At 33.5% G+C, this 20,985-nt stretch overlaps 2 protein-coding genes across 4 annotated transcripts in view; one reads left to right on the forward strand and one right to left on the reverse strand.

Annotated features, from left to right (window-relative positions):
• Positions 1–16,997, forward strand: part of LOC129912728 (cubilin homolog) — a 32,769-nt gene extending 15,772 nt beyond the window's left edge. The window contains exons 2-24 of the mRNA XM_055991099.1: positions 3,287–3,780; positions 3,833–3,936; positions 3,991–4,366; positions 4,426–4,659; positions 4,721–6,017; positions 6,071–6,264; positions 6,319–6,698; positions 6,749–6,891; positions 7,772–7,961; positions 8,019–9,042; positions 9,094–9,259; positions 9,326–9,675; positions 9,741–9,834; positions 9,998–10,086; positions 10,163–10,634; positions 10,704–10,858; positions 11,556–13,384; positions 13,457–15,776; positions 15,841–16,017; positions 16,158–16,320; positions 16,508–16,674; positions 16,736–16,928; positions 16,975–16,997. Of these exons, the coding sequence (XP_055847074.1) occupies positions 3,526–3,780; positions 3,833–3,936; positions 3,991–4,366; positions 4,426–4,659; positions 4,721–6,017; positions 6,071–6,264; positions 6,319–6,698; positions 6,749–6,891; positions 7,772–7,961; positions 8,019–9,042; positions 9,094–9,259; positions 9,326–9,675; positions 9,741–9,834; positions 9,998–10,086; positions 10,163–10,634; positions 10,704–10,858; positions 11,556–13,384; positions 13,457–15,776; positions 15,841–16,017; positions 16,158–16,320; positions 16,508–16,674; positions 16,736–16,928; positions 16,975–16,997 (10,395 nt within the window). The 5' untranslated portion in view covers positions 3,287–3,525. The remainder of the gene's footprint in view (positions 1–3,286; positions 3,781–3,832; positions 3,937–3,990; positions 4,367–4,425; positions 4,660–4,720; positions 6,018–6,070; positions 6,265–6,318; positions 6,699–6,748; positions 6,892–7,771; positions 7,962–8,018; positions 9,043–9,093; positions 9,260–9,325; positions 9,676–9,740; positions 9,835–9,997; positions 10,087–10,162; positions 10,635–10,703; positions 10,859–11,555; positions 13,385–13,456; positions 15,777–15,840; positions 16,018–16,157; positions 16,321–16,507; positions 16,675–16,735; positions 16,929–16,974) is intronic.
• Positions 16,998–18,313: 1,316 nt separating this feature from the next.
• The window catches only part of LOC129909004 (LIM homeobox transcription factor 1-beta), a 58,378-nt gene continuing 55,706 nt past the window's right edge, over positions 18,314–20,985 (reverse strand). For 2 of the 3 annotated variants that reach the window (XM_055985915.1, XM_055985914.1), the window contains exons 3-4: positions 18,716–19,305; positions 18,314–18,661 (exon numbers count right to left, since the gene is read on the reverse strand). In XM_055985915.1, coding sequence (XP_055841890.1) covers positions 18,384–18,661; positions 18,716–19,305 — 868 coding nt within the window. In that variant the 3' untranslated portion in view covers positions 18,314–18,383. The remainder of the gene's footprint in view (positions 18,662–18,715; positions 19,306–20,985) is intronic. The other variant, XM_055985916.1, reaches the window with a different exon arrangement.

Raw genomic sequence — 20,985 nt, forward strand, 5'->3', positions numbered from 1 at the left:
TCGATCTATCTCAATTATTTGTAGAAGATAAAGCAAACTCTTTGAATTCGATTTTGTGGGACGATTTGTATTTTGAACTGAAGAATAGATAAACACAAGTTCATAGATATGAGTTTGCACATAATATGAAATAATTATCAAGAAATTCGAAATTAAAAAGGGTGTGATAAAATTTGGACACGAGAGTGATATTGAAGAATGGATTGCAAGCATTGATTTCACTATTAAAATGAATTTCTTAAGTTAAAATGTAATTCGGAATTTATCTAAATCTATATGTTGTTATTGAAGTAGAACTATGAAAAAAAGCTAAAAATAATTAAAAACGATTACAGTAATGGTGTAGGTAAAACAAGAGCAGTAAAAAGAATAAAGAATAGAAATGGCGAAGCAAAGAAAAGAAATATAATTAATAATAAGTAAAAACTCAAGAACAAAAATCTTTTCGATTATTAACTTTACGACCCCGTGATAAACTGAAAAACTGCTTTGAAATAGCATTCATAGAATGGTTATTTGAAACATTCATTTTATACCCATTTAGAAAAGCTATTGCGAATCATTTTATTTTTCAGAATGTTGGCTGTAATGCATCTACTTTAGAATCTTTGACGTCTCAATATTGTCTTTTTATATCTTCCTACATTCGTCTTATTCAAATCCTTCTTAAAATTCAAAGTCAAAAGAAAAACATTCAAAAATATTTTCCTAATAAAAAGTACGCATACGCCCGAGTGAACTGATTATTTTTTTTAATGTAAACATTTACAAGAAACAGATAAATACTTTAATATCAACCTTAATCACATCATATGAGTGAGTACTTGCCATGGAGAGCCCATAATTTAAAAAAGATATCACATGGTCCGATTGGAACAAATTCATTGGGAGTTAATTTATTTGAATGTTCTTCTTTTGAGAAAAGACACTTTTTGGTAATGGTTTTTTTTTATTGTTTCTTTTCTTTTGGTTAAATGTTCTCTTTGATAAACTAATTAGTTAAGTTCAAACCAACTATTTTCCCAATTCATGTGTGTCGATTTTTTTTTTCTGTAAATTAAACTAAAGCTTAAGCAACAGTGAACCAAATGTTAAGTAATTTTTGTTACTTATGAATCCAAACAATTAAAAAAATCTGTTTTTGGTATGTTTCATTAATTTATGTCAGTCAGAAACATACGAAAAATTGAAAATTAAGTAATTTACCTCTTTGAATATGCAACGAATTGTTGGTATTCAATTCAGTATGGAAAAAACATAATATAACAAAAATAATAGCATACTTTAAGGAGCTAGTAAAAATGCTAATCTATTCATTTATAAGCGTTGACATTGGGTAGCACCCTTAAATTTTTGTTGTTGTTCAAAGATTTCAAAACAAATTTTATTAGAACCATTTATTAATGGATCCTGTAGTAGAACCGTTTTTTTTTTTGTTAAATTGCTTAAAATGTCAGAAAAATATACATAATTTTGTTTTTTTTTATTTATTTTTTTTATATTTTTGAAAAATCAAGTTTTTTTTGAAAATTAGTCAATGATAGCTTATTGTTTTGTTTAAATGGAAATTAAATTTTGAGGGACTTAATGTTCGTTGCGGTCGCGATATTATTTGTAAAATTTGATATTTATGTATGCAATTGTAATCGGGAAATGCCAAAAGTTGGGATTGTTTTTTTTTTTTTAAGAAATTGTGGCTTTTTAAGACTGGAATTCGACCTACTCATTCTTTATTCACAAAAATCCACAAAAAGTGTTTTGTATGTACAAAATATAAAACAGTGGGGTTTGAAATAGTGTATTATTCTCGTAATTATTTTTTATGAATGCATAATATCTCAAGAATGCTTATTGTGTCAAGTCGATTGGATCAAAAATTATTAATATTTTTAAACTTGTGTTCTTGGCTTAAAAACGTTTTCCACACAAAAACTACAACAATCTTTTTGACATTTTGAATACTATTTCTGTACCTAATTTACAAAGTAACGCTGAGGATTTTTTTTACAATACTAAATAAGCCAGTTTTACAAAAAAGTGAAATAGTGATATTTAAAAAAAAAAACTCTCCCAGTGATACCTGAGAAAAGATATTATTTAACGAATGAATTTTGATTTCTTGATTTCATAATTTCACATATTCCAACAACATTCAATAAATTAAATTATTAAAAATATTCGAATATTCAATAGTCAGATAAACCTCAGATAGAACTTATTCCTATCAATGAAAGTTTTTTATATTGATATTTATTTTTCTGATAGTCTAACTAACGATTTAAAAATCAGGGCCATAAAAGTACGCATACGCCCGAGTGAACACTTCGAAAATTATTCTACAAAAAATTGTTATAAATAGAAAATAGATGACTGATTTTTAAAACTTTTTGTATAAGTATACTTTTGTCTAATATGGTGCACAATGCACATTGAATGTAAAGTTAATTGTTTAAAAATAACAATTGATAGTTATGTTTGAAAGTGAAATAAATTACTTCTTTCATGTACAAACGTACATGAATAGTTTTTGTTTTGTTTTATTTTTCTAATGTTTGTAGTCAAAAAGGTGTTTTCTCTTCTTGCTTAACAATTTAATGTGACTACAAAAAAAAAGTTCAATTCTTTTGAGTACTTTATTGGGTTTGCCCAGCAAATAAATGTGTTTCTTAAAGACTTTAATTAAAAAAATATATTAATTTATTTGTAATGCTGGGTTAATTTCAAAAGTAAAAAGTTTTTATAAGATTCATCTTTTTAAAATAAATGTGTAATGTATTTAATCATTCCATTTATGAGCAAAGAGGGAAAAAATTACTATTACTACTTTTGAAGAATTCGTTAAAATAATGGTATATTTCAAAAGTAAATACTAATTGACAAAACAAAGATGAGTGCATTTAAAACATTCTCTTGAAATTATTTCGTGCATTTTTGCACGCATATTATCTGGGCTAGATTAGTTCATTTTATAGTCTATTACTAAGAATTGAGATAAATCGTTTTTGGTGGAATCCGCCCTTGATATTAGAATATTTAAGTAAGTTTTACAATTCAACATTTACCAAATGGATACGGGCTTTAGTCGAAATTTCAAGTTCAAGTGAATAAATTATTATAATCCATCACTTAAAAAGGATCGATACAATGTCGCAAATCTTTGAGGCTTTATGTTTATTGTTAACAATTTACACAAGTGTGTACTTGAAAAGTGTCTACTGTGATCAGTGAGTTTAAGCCTTGTTTCCAGTTAATTCAGTTATCCATTTCTTTATAAATTTATAAATAGGCCAAAATTCACGTCACACGGAGGAGATTTCGTTTTCCATTCAGCTCGTGATAAAAATATAACACTACGTCTAAGTGAAAGTTCGAGTTTTCTTATCAATGACATCAATGTGATAAATTCATTACAAAAAGCTTCAGAACAAAGTAAACCTACAGACGAAATCAGTATCGAAAAATTACCCATTCAAGTGCAAATTTTAAAAACCGATATCCAAAGATTTGCAATTCGATTGAGACGTTATGAAAATAGGTAAGAATCTATCAATATTGAAAAACAAAGTTTATTTGTGTGTATTTCGGAAATTTAGGACCTCATCGCTGTCCATGAATCGTGTGATAACTTTTGAAACGCGATTAATGACACTCACGACTGAAGTGGATCGAATAATTAGCAAGCTTTCAACTAACAATTGTGAATCGATTCCTTGTAAAAATGGTGGAACTTGTTATAATTTGTATGAAGATTTTAATTGTGAATGTCCCAATGCTTGGACGGTAAGTCAAACCTAGTGATTGAAATGTTGGTCTACTTCGAGTTTCTTTTTAGGGCAAAACTTGTGAGACAGATGTTGACGAGTGTCAAAATTTTAACGGAACCGATTCGGGTTGTCAAAATAATGGAGTTTGTATAAATTTACCAGGAAGTTATCGGTAAGGTCTCTAATATTGAAACCTTGACAGTTAAAAACTATTTCCTACCTTAAGATGTAACTGTACAAATGGTTTCCATGGAGCTCACTGTCGCGATCGTGTGGCTGATTGTGTCAAATCCAGACCTGGAGAGTTATGTGGAAAGGGTCAATGCATTCCAGCAAATAATACCTTGGGCTATCAGTGTTTGTGTGATGCTGGGTGGAAAGTTGACAATATCACTCAGTCTTGCACGGTTGATGTTAACGAATGTCTAGAATCGTTGGTTTCATGTCATACAAGTTGTATCAACTTACCTGGAACCTTTGTTTGTGGACCTTGCCCAAATGGATACACTGGTAATGGTGTCGTTTGTCGGGATATCAATGAATGCGAAAAGGATAACGGAGGTTGTAGGATGATGCCGAAAGTCCGGTGTATTAATACCGAGGTGAAAATGAAAGAGTTTGGTATGGTCGAATTTGTGTGAACACTCAAATTAATTTTTAGGGATCACATCGATGTGGAAAATGTCCTCCAGGTTGGACAGGTGATGGGACATACTGTAGCCAGGCAGAAACTTATTCATGTGAGTCAACGAATATTTGTCATCCACTGGCTAAATGTCAGTATATTTCGAATGTGATGGTTTGCGTGTGTCCTGAAGGCCTGGTAGGCTCTGGATATGGCCAAAAAGGTTGTAGATCGGGCTCAGCTAATCCCTGCAATGAACACAACTGTCAGGTATGATTGATATTTTTATGTTGGGCGCCATTTTTTTCTTTTTTTTAATTGTCTTTAATAGAACGGTGGAACATGTGTGAATGTTGGTGGCATGGCAACATGCATATGTCGTGATGGCTTTGAATCTGCTCATTGTGAAATACAAAACATATGCTTATCAAATCCATGTTTAAACGGTGGAACTTGTACCAAACACCACAACGATACCATTTGCGTTTGTCCTCGTGGATACTCTGGCAATTTATGTCAAACCAGAAACGCAGTTTGTGGCAGTGTAATAACTCAAGCTTCTGGTGACTTAACAAGTCCCACAGCACGTGGAAGTAACGTTTATGGTCCAAATCAGTCATGCGCTTGGGTTATTCGGACTGATTTCGATCTCATTCTGAATGTGACGTTTAGCCGTTTTGACATTCAGTTTGATGCAACATGCAGCAAGGACTGGTTGCAAATCAATGATGGCAAGTCTCTGTCAGCACCAGTAATTGGACGATTTTGTGGCAATGAGTTACCAAAAGGAAGTGGTAACCTTCAATCTTCTCATAACACACTGTTTTTGTGGTTCCACACGGATTATGCTATCAATGGAACTGGGTTCGCTTTGAGTTGGACAAGTGTCACACCGATTTGTGGTGGTCGCTTTAATGTCGATGATCAAGCTCATGGGGTCATTAAATCACCAGCTTATCCTGGTAAAAGTCCACCAAATCGTGAATGTGAATGGGATATAATTGCTCCCTTAGGGAAACGTATATTGTTTCGGTTCTTCGAAGTGGTAATGGACAACTCAGCTAATTGCACAAAAGATGCATTGATTCTTTATGATTCAAATGAAGTATTGGAGAAGATTTGTGAAACAGGTGTTCCACCGCCGAAATATTCATCAACCAATTCAGTCAAGGTACATTTCCACACGGATCGTGGGAGGCAAGACAGCTTGTTCCATATGCATTATGAGGTTGTCGAAGGCAAGCCTGGTTGTGGTGGACTTTTGACGGAAGAAAAGGGAAAAATACTCTTCACGGCAGACCTGAATAGATGTGTGTTTTTGATCCAGCAACCTGTTGGAACTAGGATTGAAATAACTTTTGTAAAACAGGAACCAGAAGAGGGAAGTGCTTCGTTTAAGGTGCACCGGTCTTTGCTTACCATTAGGCATTTTTTGTATGTTATCAAGATCTACGATGGAAAGACTGAGGATGACCCTGTTATATCTGACACTGATGGAAAGTTATCCCCTGGTAATTGTACATCGAATGGAAATTCGTTATTGATTGTCGCTCAAGTGGAAACACCTACTTGGTTTCGTCTTGGGTCTCTTCCAAATGCCATTGTGTTTGAGGCAAATTTTAAACGAGGTATGATTTATCATTTTTTAAAGGTTAATTATCAAAACATTTTCGTATACCAGTTTGTGGTTATGAGTTGCGGGACGCATCTGGTGGAACTATAAAGACTCCGAACTATCCCAAACCTTACTATGAGGGATTAGATTGTGTCTATTCTGTTGTGGGACCTCTTAATTCCGTCGTTCATTTACGCATAACTGACTTTGATTTATCGGAGTATGATGAAGGCTGTGATGATGGTTCTGATTTCATTGAGGTAAGAATTAAAAAAAACTTTATGGGTCCCAAATTAACTGTTTTACCTTGTTAGATATATTATTCACTAAACGGACCACCTCAACGTCACTGTAAAGGTGGACAGATGCATGTCATTGCTCCAAGTAACTACCTTGACTTGGGCTTCCATTCGAATACTAATCCCCAGAAACGTAGGGGCATATCAGCAGAATATAATTTTGAGCAAATTGGTTGCGGTGGTGTACTTCGAGAAGCTGTAGGCAGTTTTGAACTTTTGAATCCTTCAAGCCCCACCAACTCGTATTGTGAGTGGATCTTAGAAGCACCTGATTCAAATGTTATTTCATTGGATCTTACATACCGTCGAAGTGGAACTAAATGCGCTTCAGGTGAAGTTGATTTGAAGATTTTCCTCAACCGAACTGGAAGTAATGATGGACGTTTGGTTGAAAGGTGAGTTAAGTACTTTCAAGAGAAACCTTATTTTATTTTGTTTGTTTCAGCCATTGTGGTGATGAAAAAAGGATTGTAACAATCTTGCCGTCAAATATAGCTACAGTTTTTCTAAAACTAGTACCGCCATCTATTGGAAATGCTGTGACATATGGAATTAGAGCAAACTACACATTTACTCCAAGATCATCAAGTTAGTATTTAAAATGAAAATTTTATCTTAAATGAATGCAAAATATTACTTAAAATATAATAAGAATATTAGAAAGGGGTCTTAATTTTAAACCGTCGGATTTTAAGATTCATATTAAGCTTCGTGGCATTTTCTTACGCCCCGTATGTGAGTGTACGCCCCGTACACCAAGCAAATCTATGTTCTTTTAGCACAATAATTTTCAGGTTGATAAAAAAGTGCTCAGGGGGTCTTAATATCAGTATACGTGATTTTTAGGTTTTATATTTACTTATCAGTTGCGAAGTCTTCTTTCTTCTTAATACAAAATCTTATCCATTTGTATAATATAAAAATCTCGAGTTAATGAGATTCTTAGAGGTCTCAAAACCTAGCAGATGAATTTTAAGAATCTTGTTTTCTTGATTTTGTTTGTATAAAGTCATACCTCATAATCGTTTTTGTACGGGACCATTTATTTATAAGAAAGGGCAACATATTTTCAAGAGTCTCAATTTTTCTAAAAGTTTTTTTTTTCACAAAACTATTTAATTTATAAGTATTTAAATCAATGGAGAGTGAAGCATGAAAGAGGTCTCAATTTCTGCCAAGCAGTCATATTTTGCTTAAAGGTGTTTCTCTTACACCATCTTTGTGGTCAAGATTTAATTGATCAATGCCTGCTTCTTTTTCTTGATCAAAGTCGTGAGACCTCTGAGTTCCGAGTTTAAAAAACAACGAATATTTCTCAATCTTAAATTCTTCATTATATCTTAAAGTGTTTTTATCAATTTTAACATTCCCAGCAGTTTTAGCAATTTTTCACTTTTAGAAGTCTTAAGGGGTCTTAGTTTTTTTTATTGAATGTTCATAAAAATATGTATTTTCAAATCTTTTCAAGGTTGTGGAGGAAATTATAGTTTGCTTTCGGGATCAATTCAATCACCTGGCTGGCCAGATGAATATTTCGAATCCACAGACTGTATTTGGGTCATACACGCCCCCTTGGGTAATAAAATTGAACTAATTCCAAGAAATTTCTCCCTCGAAACAAATTACAAAGAATTTTGTCATGATTATTTAGAAATAAGGTGAGTTTTGGAGAAATTATATAGAATTCTACTAAATTGTTTTTTCGTTTCTTGTAGAAATGGCATGACAGAGGCGTCTCCATTGATTGGAAAATTCTGCGGTACTGAAATTCCACCGCATATTCCCTCGTTTACCAATCATCTTTATCTACATTTTCATTCGGATTCCTCACTTAACTACCCCGGTTTCGATATTACCTTTCAACAGACCTCGACAGGTTGTGGAGGATCACTTACTTCTCATACAGGATCAATAGCTTCACCACATTATCCAGAACTAAGTCGTGGACCTGTTCAATGTGATTGGAAGATCACAATTAGCAAAGGTTCTTCAATCGATGTTCGAATTACGAAAATCGGGCCAACTGCAAATTTATGCTCAAACGATGTTCTAACTATTTATGACGGTCCTGACAGTTTGTCCAAGAAATTATCAATCAATTGCTCCTCCGATGGAGACATTAGTCTAAGCTCAAGTAAAAATGTGATTTTTATTCGATATGTTCTGCCAGATGACGGAGCAGCTGAAGATCAACAATTTTATCTCGAATATCAAACCAATTGCCAACAAACCTTAAATTCAGTTGAAGGTGTTATTGAGTCACCAAATTTCCCAAGCAACTATCCTGACTCTCTTAAATGTGAGTGGACAATTGAAGGTCGTAAGGCTGAGACCATTTCATTGACTTTTTCACATTTCGAGCTTGAAGCTCTGGATCTACAGTGCCGGTATGATAAATTCGAAGTTATCGATATGAAAGGGGAAGATGTTTTACAAAGTCACAAAATCTGTCGAGATCCGGCGGGGCTTTTAACTTCGGATGGGAATAAATTAGTGGTCAGGTTTACAACGGATTCACACAATAATGGAAATGGCTTTCGATTAGAGTACAAACGGAACGGATGTGGTGGATACAAGAACAGTCATTGGGATGATTTTGAAACTCCAAACTATCCTTATAATGTTAATGTCGATTGTGAGTGGTTTATAGAAGCTCCGGCTGGATGGCAAATTGTCTTATATGTAACGGAAGTTCATATCGAAGGTGGTGATATAAATTGTTCAACTAATGGATTGATTGTAAGTTATTGGGTTCTAGGCCCTGATTTTCAAAAAACGGTTTTTTTTTAGGTTAAAAGCGAAAAAAACGATCCAAAAAATCTACTCAAAACGTGTGGCATTCAAACGGAAGTATCAACAATAACATCACAAGGAAGCACAATGTACGTTCGATTTTACTCGAATTCTGTTCGATCAAGAAAGTATATGAAGGCATCTTTCCGAAGAACACAAGGAAGTATGTTCACATGATTTTAAATCTCAAGGTTCATAAACTTAAGGTTCTTGTTTTATATTTAAACAGAATGTGGTGGTGTAATTCACAACCAAGCCGGTGAATTATATTCACCGAACTATCCAAACAACTATTCATCAAATACATATTGCGAATGGATGGTAACCCTGGGAAGTGAAAGGTTTAAACTTTCCTTTGAATCTCTAGAAGCTCATCAAACTAATGGAAACGAATGTGCAAATGGATTACTTGATGTTTACGATGGTTTAAAACGCGACGAGGAAAGGGTGCTTTTAGGCCGATTTTGTAATGATGGTATACGTCGATCATTATACCACACTTTTAAGGGCATTATGAATGTGATATTTAATTCAGCAAATAAGCCACCTGGCAAAGGTTTTATATTCAAGTATAAAAAGGTTTGATTGATGAGGTCCTATATTGTTAATGTATATGGATGATTAATTTTTTTTTAATAATTTAGGTTAAGTGTGGCGGTCTTTTAGTCAAGGAAGAGGGAACCTTCAGAGCAAGAGAAGAGGATGGGTATTGTTCTTGGTGGATTTCAGTTCCAGAAGGTAAGTAAGACTAGAAAACTAACCAAGCCAAAAACGATACCACAGAGCATTGCAACACAACACACAAAACATCACAACACAACACAACACAAAACAAAAAAACAAAGAAAAATCACACAACACCACAACTCAACCTTACCTAACAAAACAACTCCGTTTGCAGAATCTCGAGTCACAGTATCCTTTTCTAACGTTCAATGTCACTGTGATGGACTATACCCAGAAAAATGTGCAGAAAATCGTGGTTTAATGGTAAACATTAGATCCACTCAATTACATACAAATCTGAAAAACTTTCCTCTCTCGTTCCTCTTCGCCCCATTCTTAGATTAAAATATCAGACAGAGATTATACCCACATCTGTGAAGCACATCCACCTGATTTGACCCTAACCACCTCCTCGATGATTGATTTTTATTCTCAACATATGTCATACACTGCAAAATATACTCGCACTGGAACTGCTTGTGGAGGTGACTTAACTTCATTGCGTGGTTCATTGGCATCTCCATTTTATCCAGAATCATATCCATCGAATGTGGAATGTATTTGGATCCTAAATGCACCATCGGGAAATTATTTAGAATTGACATTTGATCAAATGAACATAACCAATTCAGAGAATTGTAATCAAGACTATTTAGAGATTCGTGAAACATCAATCACTGGAAGATTGCTGTGTGTATTTTGTTCTAATGTTTTACCGACGGATAGTTTTCGAGGATTCGAAAGAATTTGGATAAAATTCCGAAGTGCCGAAGGCAGCACTGGATTAGGATTTAGACTATCTTGGACAAATTGTAAGATCCTATAACACTTCTTTTAACTTGTGTAATAACTTTTATTTTAATTTACAAATTTCTCTGCAGCACAATTGAACGAAGTCAGTGGATTTAAAGGGAAAATTGAATCACCGTCGATTGTGTCAATAAGATCTGAAAGAGAACCATTCCAATGGAGGATAACAGTACCGAGAGATTATCTTATTTCGTTAACTTTTAAAGAATACAATGGTGGCTTGCAGGTAAGAAAATAAATACCCTTACTTAATCGTTGATAGTAAGGATATTCATGCATTGTTGTCCCCTTTTTTTGTCCGTTAACCACACAATGGCTTTCTTTCTATATAAATAGAAAGGCAAATATAAGACTGTTATAATGTTATACTGGTATACATCCTAATGTACAAGTGTCAATATATGCATTTCGTTCTATATATAGAAATGCCTATTATTGAAGAGAAGACGCAGTGAATTTCTTCTCGGGAATTGTACTTGTTCCGCGATCACATTATGTTTCAATCTGTGACCGCTCCGGGATGAAATGGGTTATAACATTAACTAAACTGCTTTCTGACATATTGTGTCATTGTTGAAGTTTATAAAGTCAAATGTCAAGTTTATTTCGAAAGTGACTCGGACTCCGGCCACAGTGCATCTGCGTCTGTTATACAAGCTTAACTGTTATACAAACAATTATAGCTGCGCACAATGGCCCTGTTCCTTTGGAAGTGGATTATGAATAGATGATCTAGTACATTTACTAGTACATTTGCTTCTGTTTTCTTAGAAAAATCGTACCATTGAAAGTCGTTAATAATGTAGGTACTAGAACCACTTCCGTGACATGACAGTTATCAAACTGTACCTCTAATAACTTTTCCAACTTTTAAAGTATTCCAATGTTATGACATTTGTTTTTATATTTTTCTCAATCTATAGTTATTTGATGGTTTTGACAATACTGCTTTACCAATTGAAATCCAACTGTCACCGTGGCAGGTAACATCGAGTATGAATGTCATTTATTTCATGACAGATAATCAAATGCTCGATCAATTCATCATTGAATGGAAAGCAATATCCAAAGATGTAATAACACAAAATCTACCAATTAATACCTGCAATGAAACTCTACAAATCTCGTATAGAAGTACAGTGACAATTTCATCACCAGGCTATCCAACTGGCTATGAAAATAATTTACAATGTCAATGGCTTATCAAGCCAGATCATCCAACAAGACATGTTGTAGCTAAACTTTATGATGTTCGTTTAGATAAAGTTGACAATTGTCAAGCTGATTATTTGAAAGTATTCAGCTCAAATGATTTACTGAGTTGGCATGAAGAACTTAAAATATGTGACAGCCCTTCAAAAGGACCTAATCCAATAGCTATCATCCATGGAACTCCATATCTTAAATTACAACTTACAACCGATTCGTCACTAAATGCAACTGGTTTTACGTCGAAAGTGTTCACAACTTGTGGTGGTAATTTGACAAATTCAATTGGAAGAATACTTGACACAGATATTGTGAGTCCTGACAATGAATGGTACTTACAAAATTGTACTTGGCACATTGAAGTTGGCACAGGTAGAAAAATTCAATTTACATTCAATTTCCCCAAGAACATGAGTCAACATTCATCTGATCAATGTGAGAATTATGCTCTAATACGCGATGGCGTAAATGATGGAGCGCCTATTCTTCCTCCAGGAAGAATTTGTTCGAATAAAGATATCAATGGTACAATAACTACGAACTCAAATCGGGCTACGGTAAGGTACACCCTCAAACCGAGCAGTTCCTTTTACTTATATGAAACACCTATGTGGAATTTAACTTATCGTGAGTACAGCCAGTGTAATGGCGAAGTACGCCTGACATCATACTCACCCTCCGAGTTAATAAGCTCACCCAACTACCCGAACGTTCCCGATCCACACACAGAGTGTATTTGGATAATAATAGCGCCACCTGGTGAGACAGTTCAAGTTGAGTTTGTTGGCAATTTCAACATGAACATGCGACAATGTTCAAAGGAATTTATTGAGTTCCGTGATGGAGCAACAGAAATAGCAAGAAGTTTAGGCAAATATTGCTTCAAACCAGGAAAAATTCGATCGTCAGATAATATTCTTCGCATGCGCTACCTTACCGACATCGCAGAACCACGCAATGGTTTCAAAGCTAACGTTTCCTTATCGACATGTGGTGGAACATTTACCCAATACAATGATTTTATAACATCGGCGAATTATCCAGCCCCGGGTGGATATCCGGCGAATTCAATATGCGAATATGTCATAAAAGTCTCCTCAACTTTTAGTTTCAATTTAGCATTCATTGACATTGATCTGCCATTCGATGCAGCGAATTTGAATAGCTCCGATCAGATAAGAATCTACCAAATTGTCGAAGGTGATTTGCAAAGAGTTGAAAATGAATTGGCAGTTATTTATGGCAATACAACTACACCGACAGATATTAAAATTCACATCAACGAAGTGCTAATTCGATTTTACAGTTTTAAGGCGAATTCAAAGTTCCGCGGATTCAAAATAAAATATGATCGCTTATTTAATGAATGCTACAAGGATGCTTCGGGTGACCATGGTGTCCTGACATTAAGCAGCATGACACCAAGGCGAAAAGCAATGTCAGTAATATGCCGGTGGCGGATAACAGTTCCCAAGGGCAAGCGGGTTAAGTTGGATGTGATTGATTTCGATGGAGGAGTTCAAGAGTCTGATTTAACTAAAAAGTAATTATTTGTTTAAAGATTTGCTATAAGATTACCCATATTATTTTTATTATATCTTTTCATTTTCTCAAGCTTTACGGCAACCTTTTCCAATGATGTCTTTATGCTCTCACGCATCACAATGGTTAATTTGAACAACATAACAACATCCACGTCGATAAGTTCTTCGGACAATAAAATGTTTGTTAAAATTTTGGGAGCTTACACAGCGAGTTTGCGACGCGTGAAGTTTGAGTATTCATCAATAGAAGAGTCAAACTGTCCCGATGATATTACAGAAGACAGTGGCTCTTTTTCGGTTGCGAAATTAGGTTCCACATCGACTTTTTATTGTTCTTTTTATTTTAAATTAAATGGCGCCCAAACGATGTCTTTCAATATTTCTCGCCTGAATGTTGAAATTCATCGGCGCTCAGCATATGCGATGTATTTCAAAGATGAACGAACTTACGAATCGATTCGTTTTTTTAGCAAAAACCTCACCAACAGTGTCTTGGCTATTTCACCTAAACGTGGCTCTATAAACATTCTCCAGAATGATGTAGTTCGGATTAAGGAACTCGAAGTTTATTATAAGAAAATTCCATGTGGAGGTGAATATCGTTTAGGTCAAAGGTTCGAGATAACAATGCCAAACTTAACAGCAGAATATGGCAGTCTTAATTGTGCCTGGCAATTCTATATAACCACGAATAAAAATGGCCACGATTTAACGGCGAATTTCAGTTTTGTGCTGCCTTGCAAAGACGAATTTGTAACAGTTCATGCCGGACGTTCAAATGAAAATTTAGAAATTGCCAAACTTTGTCAAGGCCAAACGTTCAACACAGTTCGTCTGAATTCGCTGCATATTTATGTTCTCTATCATACAAAATCATACAACCCCAACAGTCAAATGCGAATAGTTTTTGAGCGAACTTCAAAATGCAGCGAAAAGCTTAATTTTGAAGTATCATCTACGGAATCTTTGTCTTTCACTGCGACTGACTACAAGAACAATCTCAAGTGTGTTTGGGATGTGCAAGCGAGTGAAGGCTACTACTTGCAAATTAAATTTAGTGGACGTTTCTTCATTGAAGAAAGTCAAAATTGTACCAAGGACTTTCTAGAGATAAGAAAGTTTGAAAACAACGATTGGGTATCGATGCCAAGGTATTGTGGTAGGAATCTACCATCTTCAATAAATACGACTTCATCGAGACTTCAGTTGGTCTTCCAGAGTGACGAAGCGAATACTGGTGATGGGTTTAATTTGTCCATCAAAAAAACCTGCTATGCAGTATTTAATGTCACGAATGAGCATCAAGTTATTAAATACCCAACTGGATGGAGCGATACCAGACAGAATATGTCTTGTGAATATCTCCTCCAGAACACCGATCCTGATAAGTACATACAAGTGCAATTTACAAAATTTGTCATTGACCACAGGAGCCGCTGTAATTTGGCTCATCTGAGCGCTGAGATACGCTCCTCGAACAGGTCTAAAAATGAAATGGGACCATATTGCATAAAAAATGCTCTAAGCGAATTAAGAGCCAAGGAGTCTATTTTGATAAACTATGAAGCGATATTGGAAATAGGAGACTATGAAATGGAATTCTTCTTGGACAGTTGTGGCGGCGAAGTTAGAAGACCCATGTGGATATCAAGTATGAGGAACGAAGCAGGTGATGGTTATGCCAATAACATGAATTGCATATGGAATATAACGGCTCCAGTGGGTCATAATATTGTGATTCACTTCAAGTACTTGATTTTGGATCAAAATTTTTATTGCACACAGGATTATGTTTCAATTTACAAAGGTTCCCAAATGAACATTGACAATCTTGAGGCGAAACTTTGTGGCAATATTACAATTGACCCACCAAGTTTCCATATTGAAAGCAATTCAGCAGTTTTGGCAGCAATTTCTGACTCATCCATAACAAGAGATGGATTTTCAGCTCAGATAATGTTTAGCAAAGCATGTGACGAGCGAATTACGCTGACAGAAGCCAATTCGCCAGTTGATATTGATAGAAATTTGACAGTTGTCAGTGGCGAAGTTATGAGTTGTAATATTCGTGCAATGGCGCCACCTGGTTTTAGAATTGAAATTGAATTAAAGGAGTTAAATATAAGTAAGCATAATCAATCATGTGGTGCAGTGTGTGAAAAAAGCTGTGAGAATGTAGAAATAGTTGACAGCTTAAAAGCTGACAGTTTAGTTTTGGGAAGATACTGTTGGGTAGGAGACGTCAAGCCGAAGCTTAAATCTTCCTTTGAAGATGTTGTGATTAGAACAAACTTCGAACAGCCGGGAATTCATCTATTCAAAGTAAATCTTCGCCTAGTTCTAGCAGATTGTGGCAATCAAAGCCAAATTTATTTGGGGGTTGACGCAAATGTAAGTGTAACCACCACCTCAAAGTGTCAAAAGTTTGTGTAAAATTAATAATTTGTATTTGCAGAGCATTACAATTCACGCTTTGCTAGGATCAAATGGTTTATATCTACCCAACACTCATTGCTATTTGAAAATTACTTCAAAGTTTGATTTTGAGCTTAAATTGACCGATTTTAGCCTTCAAAATAAATCCGATGTAACTGGCAGATGCTTGGATTATGTTCTCATAAAAAGTACAAAGGTAATTACTTTTGGGTTCGTTTCACACTTGATTTATTTGATTTTGGTTTGAACTCATCGGAATGGAACTAGTGTGAAAGGAGCCTTAATATACTTAAATAACAGTAGAACAAAGATAACTTATTTTTATAATTTTAACAGCAATCGTATCCACAACATTTAATTAGTGAGCTTTGTGGTGTTATTCCACCATATGTCATCAAAGTTGAGCGTCCTCAATTTGTCGCTGAGGCTGAGATAACATTTCATAGCGATGAAAAAGTTGAGTCTACTGGATTTAAAATGACAGCAAGAACAATAAATCGTAAGTAGTGTCAATTTGGAATTGGTTCAATGGGGATATTCCCCGATCTGTCAAAAGTGACAGCATAACTTTCTCAAAATTGACAGATTCAAACATTATAAACGTCAAAGTTATAGGTTTTTATGACTGTCAATGAAGAAAAGATTTTAATTTGTCCCATTTTAAAAAATTATCTTAATCTTTACAGTTTGCAATCGAACATATACTCACACATCTGGTTTGATCAGTGGAGTTATTACTAATGATTCTGGCTGTCAAAATGACATTTTACTACCAGAAAACTATATTGTAAATTTGTATATTCCCGGCTTATTCTATTTAAGTGGTTCAAATTCCTCCGAAGACTTTATTCGAGTATGTTACAAAAAAAAAAACTAGTAGGAGTCTATTCTAAAAATTTTGTTTTTTCCTCAAGGTCATTGATAAAAAAACAAATCGTCAAATTTATGAAGATTTTATGGAAACTAATAGAGGTAGAAAGATCTATACGTCAACTGCTCAAATCCATTTAGACCTTAAGGCTTCCAGCGGTATTGAATTGCAGATATTTTACTACGCAAGTCCTAAGGCAACATTATTGGGTTGTGGTGGAAATTTGGAAATGCCAAGTGGATACATAATGAGTCCCAATTATCAAGAATACAAAAATTCTAGTGTGTGTCGATGGAATTTGCTAACAACTTCACCAAATCGAATAGAATTGTCTTTCTATGGTAAATTGTTTAAACAGGGTGTTTTTTTTTGGTCTGTAATGTATTTTTTTTTAATTAGAATTTAATATGGGATCAGTTTGTAAGGCAGATTATTTGAATATAATCGAAATTTCAAGCAACGGAACGGAACGCATTTCAAAACATTATTGTGAACAAGTAATGGGTTTGTTATAAAGGTTATTTTGAAAATAATTTAAATCAATTTTTATTCTCAGGATTTGGCTGCAGCTTACGTTTCGGAGAGTAATCGAATATCGATTGTTTCTGTTGCTGCTCATGATTTCGATGGAACTGGATGGTTAATACATTTTCAAACGCGTTCAGAAAGTTTGAGAAAACATACAATTATAACATAAGAACTATAAAATTGAGCTCCAAAATGCAATTTGATTTAGGTATATTGCTGAATTGCATTTTTAGAAAAAAAAAATTAAAATAGCATGATAATAATAAATTAATATTAACTTTCGAAAGTAATTATTTGTTTTTTTATTAACGTTTCCAGGGAAATTTTTGAAAAGTCACTCGGGCGTATGTGTAATATTTTATGTGTATGTGTAGTAGTTTACGGAATTATGCAATCAGAAATAAATTAAAACGAAAGTTGTGAAGTCTTTTGGTTATTTTATCCAAAATAAGATTCCTTTCTTTACACAATTTTTCGCGACTTTCATTCTCATTGAACGCCGTGTTAAGTTATTTAAAAAAGAAAACAAAAATAACTTGAAATAAAAATCAAATAATTGGCATGTTATTTGTTTAAAATGTTCTTATTTACACAATGGTTTCTATATTTTACAATATTTTTTTATTTAAAATTTATTATTTTTGATTTTTTTCAAATTTTTGATTTTATTATAAATATTTTCTTAAAAACAAATTTTCCCTTTATTATGTACAAAATATTGAAATTAATTGCATTAATTGGTGTTAAATTCTTATCACACTAAAATTAAATAAAAAAATTTACAAAAATAAAATTAATAACAAAAATTTATTTACAAAAAAAAATGTTTGAATGTAAAAAAAAGTATAGATTAATTTTAGATAAATTTAAAAAAATTAAATGAATATTTAACACAGATGACATTTCGAACGAACAAAAAATAAATAAATATTAAAAACTGGGCCATCATTAATTTGTGTCCGACAAACTATCTTCCTCTAACCTAATAAATTCGTATTTTTCTTGGCCCAAAAAGTCGTTAATAATATAATAAATTCTATAGCATTGCTTTTAAATAATTAACATAAGTTTACATTTTTGTTTGTTTTTTTTTTTTCATTTTTATGGCACTATTGTTTGAATTGTTCATAATTTATACAAAATTTAATTGTTTTTCTTTATTTTCATTGTTCAGAATTAAAATATGAATTTTGCATAAGATACAACTTATCAATTGGATTAATTATATTATGCGAATTAAGACTCCCCAGGGAATCATGATGCGTTGACGATGTACCATTTGAATTTCGAATTTGCGTTCCAGGTGTTTGCAATTCTAGATTTTGTAATGACAGCGAATCACCATCGTCATCTAAATGATCGAAATTACTGCCATCTAGTGAGATGTCAGAACTGCAGAAGCTGTCATTTGAATTCGCTGGATAATCTAAAAATAAACCATCTATATAAATTAAAAAATTGATACAGAAAATTTAATAGAATAATAAAAACTCACCATCTGGTGAATAAGGCAGGTTAGGATTTAGCGGTTGTGTTGAGAAGGATCCCAGGTAGCCATTTTCACTTCCTGAGGACTCCTGTTTCACACTCTTATCGTCCTTATCTTTGTCGGATGAATTTTTATCGCCATCTTGTTTCGATTTTCGTTGGATTTTCTTCATTTTCGCCCGCTGATTTTGAAACCACACCTGCACCACTCGCACTGACAGTCCTGTGTCTTTGGCTAAGGCTTCGCGAACTTTGCGACATGGTTTGGGCGATTGATCGAAGGAGGCTTTGAATTGTTTTCTTTGCTGTGATGTTAAAATGGTTCTGGGTCTTTTGGGACCTCTTCGGCCATCTCGAGGTCTCAGAATGTCATCTTCATCGCCACAATGTTGCGCCAGGTAGAGTTCCTTTTCCAAATCGTGGCGATAACAGAAGAGTTGTCCTTCTCGCAGTAGAAACTGTTCGCCTTTCTGTAAGGGTTGTCGACAAACGTAACACACAAAGCACGATAGGTGGAAGATGTAATTTTGTGGTCGCATAACCATGTCGTGAGGCAGGATTGGATGGCAGCAGCCGGTGCATTTTACACCGAAAATTCTAGAAAAAAAGGAAATACAAATTTAGAAACCACTTTAAGACAAAAGTTTGAATCCTTAGAAGAACATTTTTATTATTTTTCTCCACATAACACACAAGGAAGCCTTTGAAAAGGACGAACAACAACAAAAAAAAAGAAAAATAAGAAGAAATGTTTGACAAGGGGACAATGAGCAAGCAATGTTAAAGCATAGCTTTGTCCTTCTCTGGAAAAAGCTGAATGAGGCAAAAAAAACTCCACCCTTAAGTCAATTTCCTTGTACATATCAAAATCCTTTAGGGATATTTTCTTCTTCTTTTATACTTTTCCACCATTTTGCCTCAGTTTAATATTGTTGCTTTCATTTTTTTTGCTGTCGTCGCTTATTTTTTTTTTTTTTTTTGTATTAATATTTGGATTTTCTTCATCTCTTGAGAAAGGATTCTTTTTCGTCGCCCATTTTCTTTACCTATCATATTTTTTTTCTATGCTATACCTATATCCTACATATAAATACAATAAAAAAGAAAGGGAGAGACTTTTTAGTCAAAATTAGGTAGAATTGAATGAATTCAGGCTGGTCCATGGGAGATGAGATAGTGGAATAATTTAAACGTTCGGTGATGAAGCGAATCTAATCGTGATGCTGGTGGATGACGCTCAAAGGAATCAGTGCACATCACTGCAAGGATATTTTCACTATGAATGAATTGCTTTGTTAGATTTTTTTTTTATTCATCATCTTTTTTTTTTTTGCTTTTTTTTGTATTCCTCTTAAAGAGTCGGATCATATTTTTATTAATTTTTATTTAAAATGAAGCTTTGAGAGGTTTGTGATGAGATTCCATAAATAGAGTGTTTGCTGTTTACTGGGTTTTTGTTTGGAAAGTCTAAGGACTAAGGAAATGAAATTTTTTTAGCAAGCTTTGCAAGATTATAGAAAGACTGAAGAACTTTACATATAAAAAAAATAATAAATGGTACTATGAACATGGACAGTTTGTAGGTCTTTTAGAGTTATGAAATGATATTTTGAAATGGCCTGTTTAAGGACAGCATTTATAATCGTAAAGGTTTTCTGCAATATGTATTTAATTTTTTTTAGCTTGAGCTGAAAATTGGTAAAAATATTCAAGTTTAAATGTCGAATATATCATTTTTTCCTATAAAAACCTTTAAAAATGAAATCTTTTAAAAAGTAAGTAATAAAATTTTAAAGCTTTATAGGACTGTTTTTGATGTTATCAAAAAGTGGCTCAAAATTACTAAAATTGTCATCGAAAAGTTGTTAAAAGTTTTCTAAAAAAAAGTAAAAAAAAAAAAATGAAAATTTGTATCATGCAACATTATTTTGCATATAAACGTGTTGACGAATTTTAGAAAATTAGAAAAAAAAATTTAGAAAAAAAAATAATAAACGTAAAAATGGATACGTACAAAAATGTTTTTTTTTGTGATGCAAGAATATATTTTTAATAATATCTTGGAATGCAATATTACAAAGGATTATTTTAGATATAATTGTGCAAAAAAAAAAAAAACGATGAAGTCGCAAAGAAGATATAGGTATGTGAAGAATCAAAAAATCAGACAAAAAGTCCGAAAAACAAGAATTTCACTTTTATTCAGGACGAGTATTATTACGTAATTTTTTTCAATTTTGTTTATTATTTGACATTCTAAAAATATCCATCAACATG

This window comes from Episyrphus balteatus, chromosome 2 (assembly GCF_945859705.1).
Source record: "Episyrphus balteatus chromosome 2, idEpiBalt1.1, whole genome shotgun sequence".
Taxonomy (NCBI): Eukaryota; Metazoa; Arthropoda; class Insecta; order Diptera; family Syrphidae; genus Episyrphus; species Episyrphus balteatus.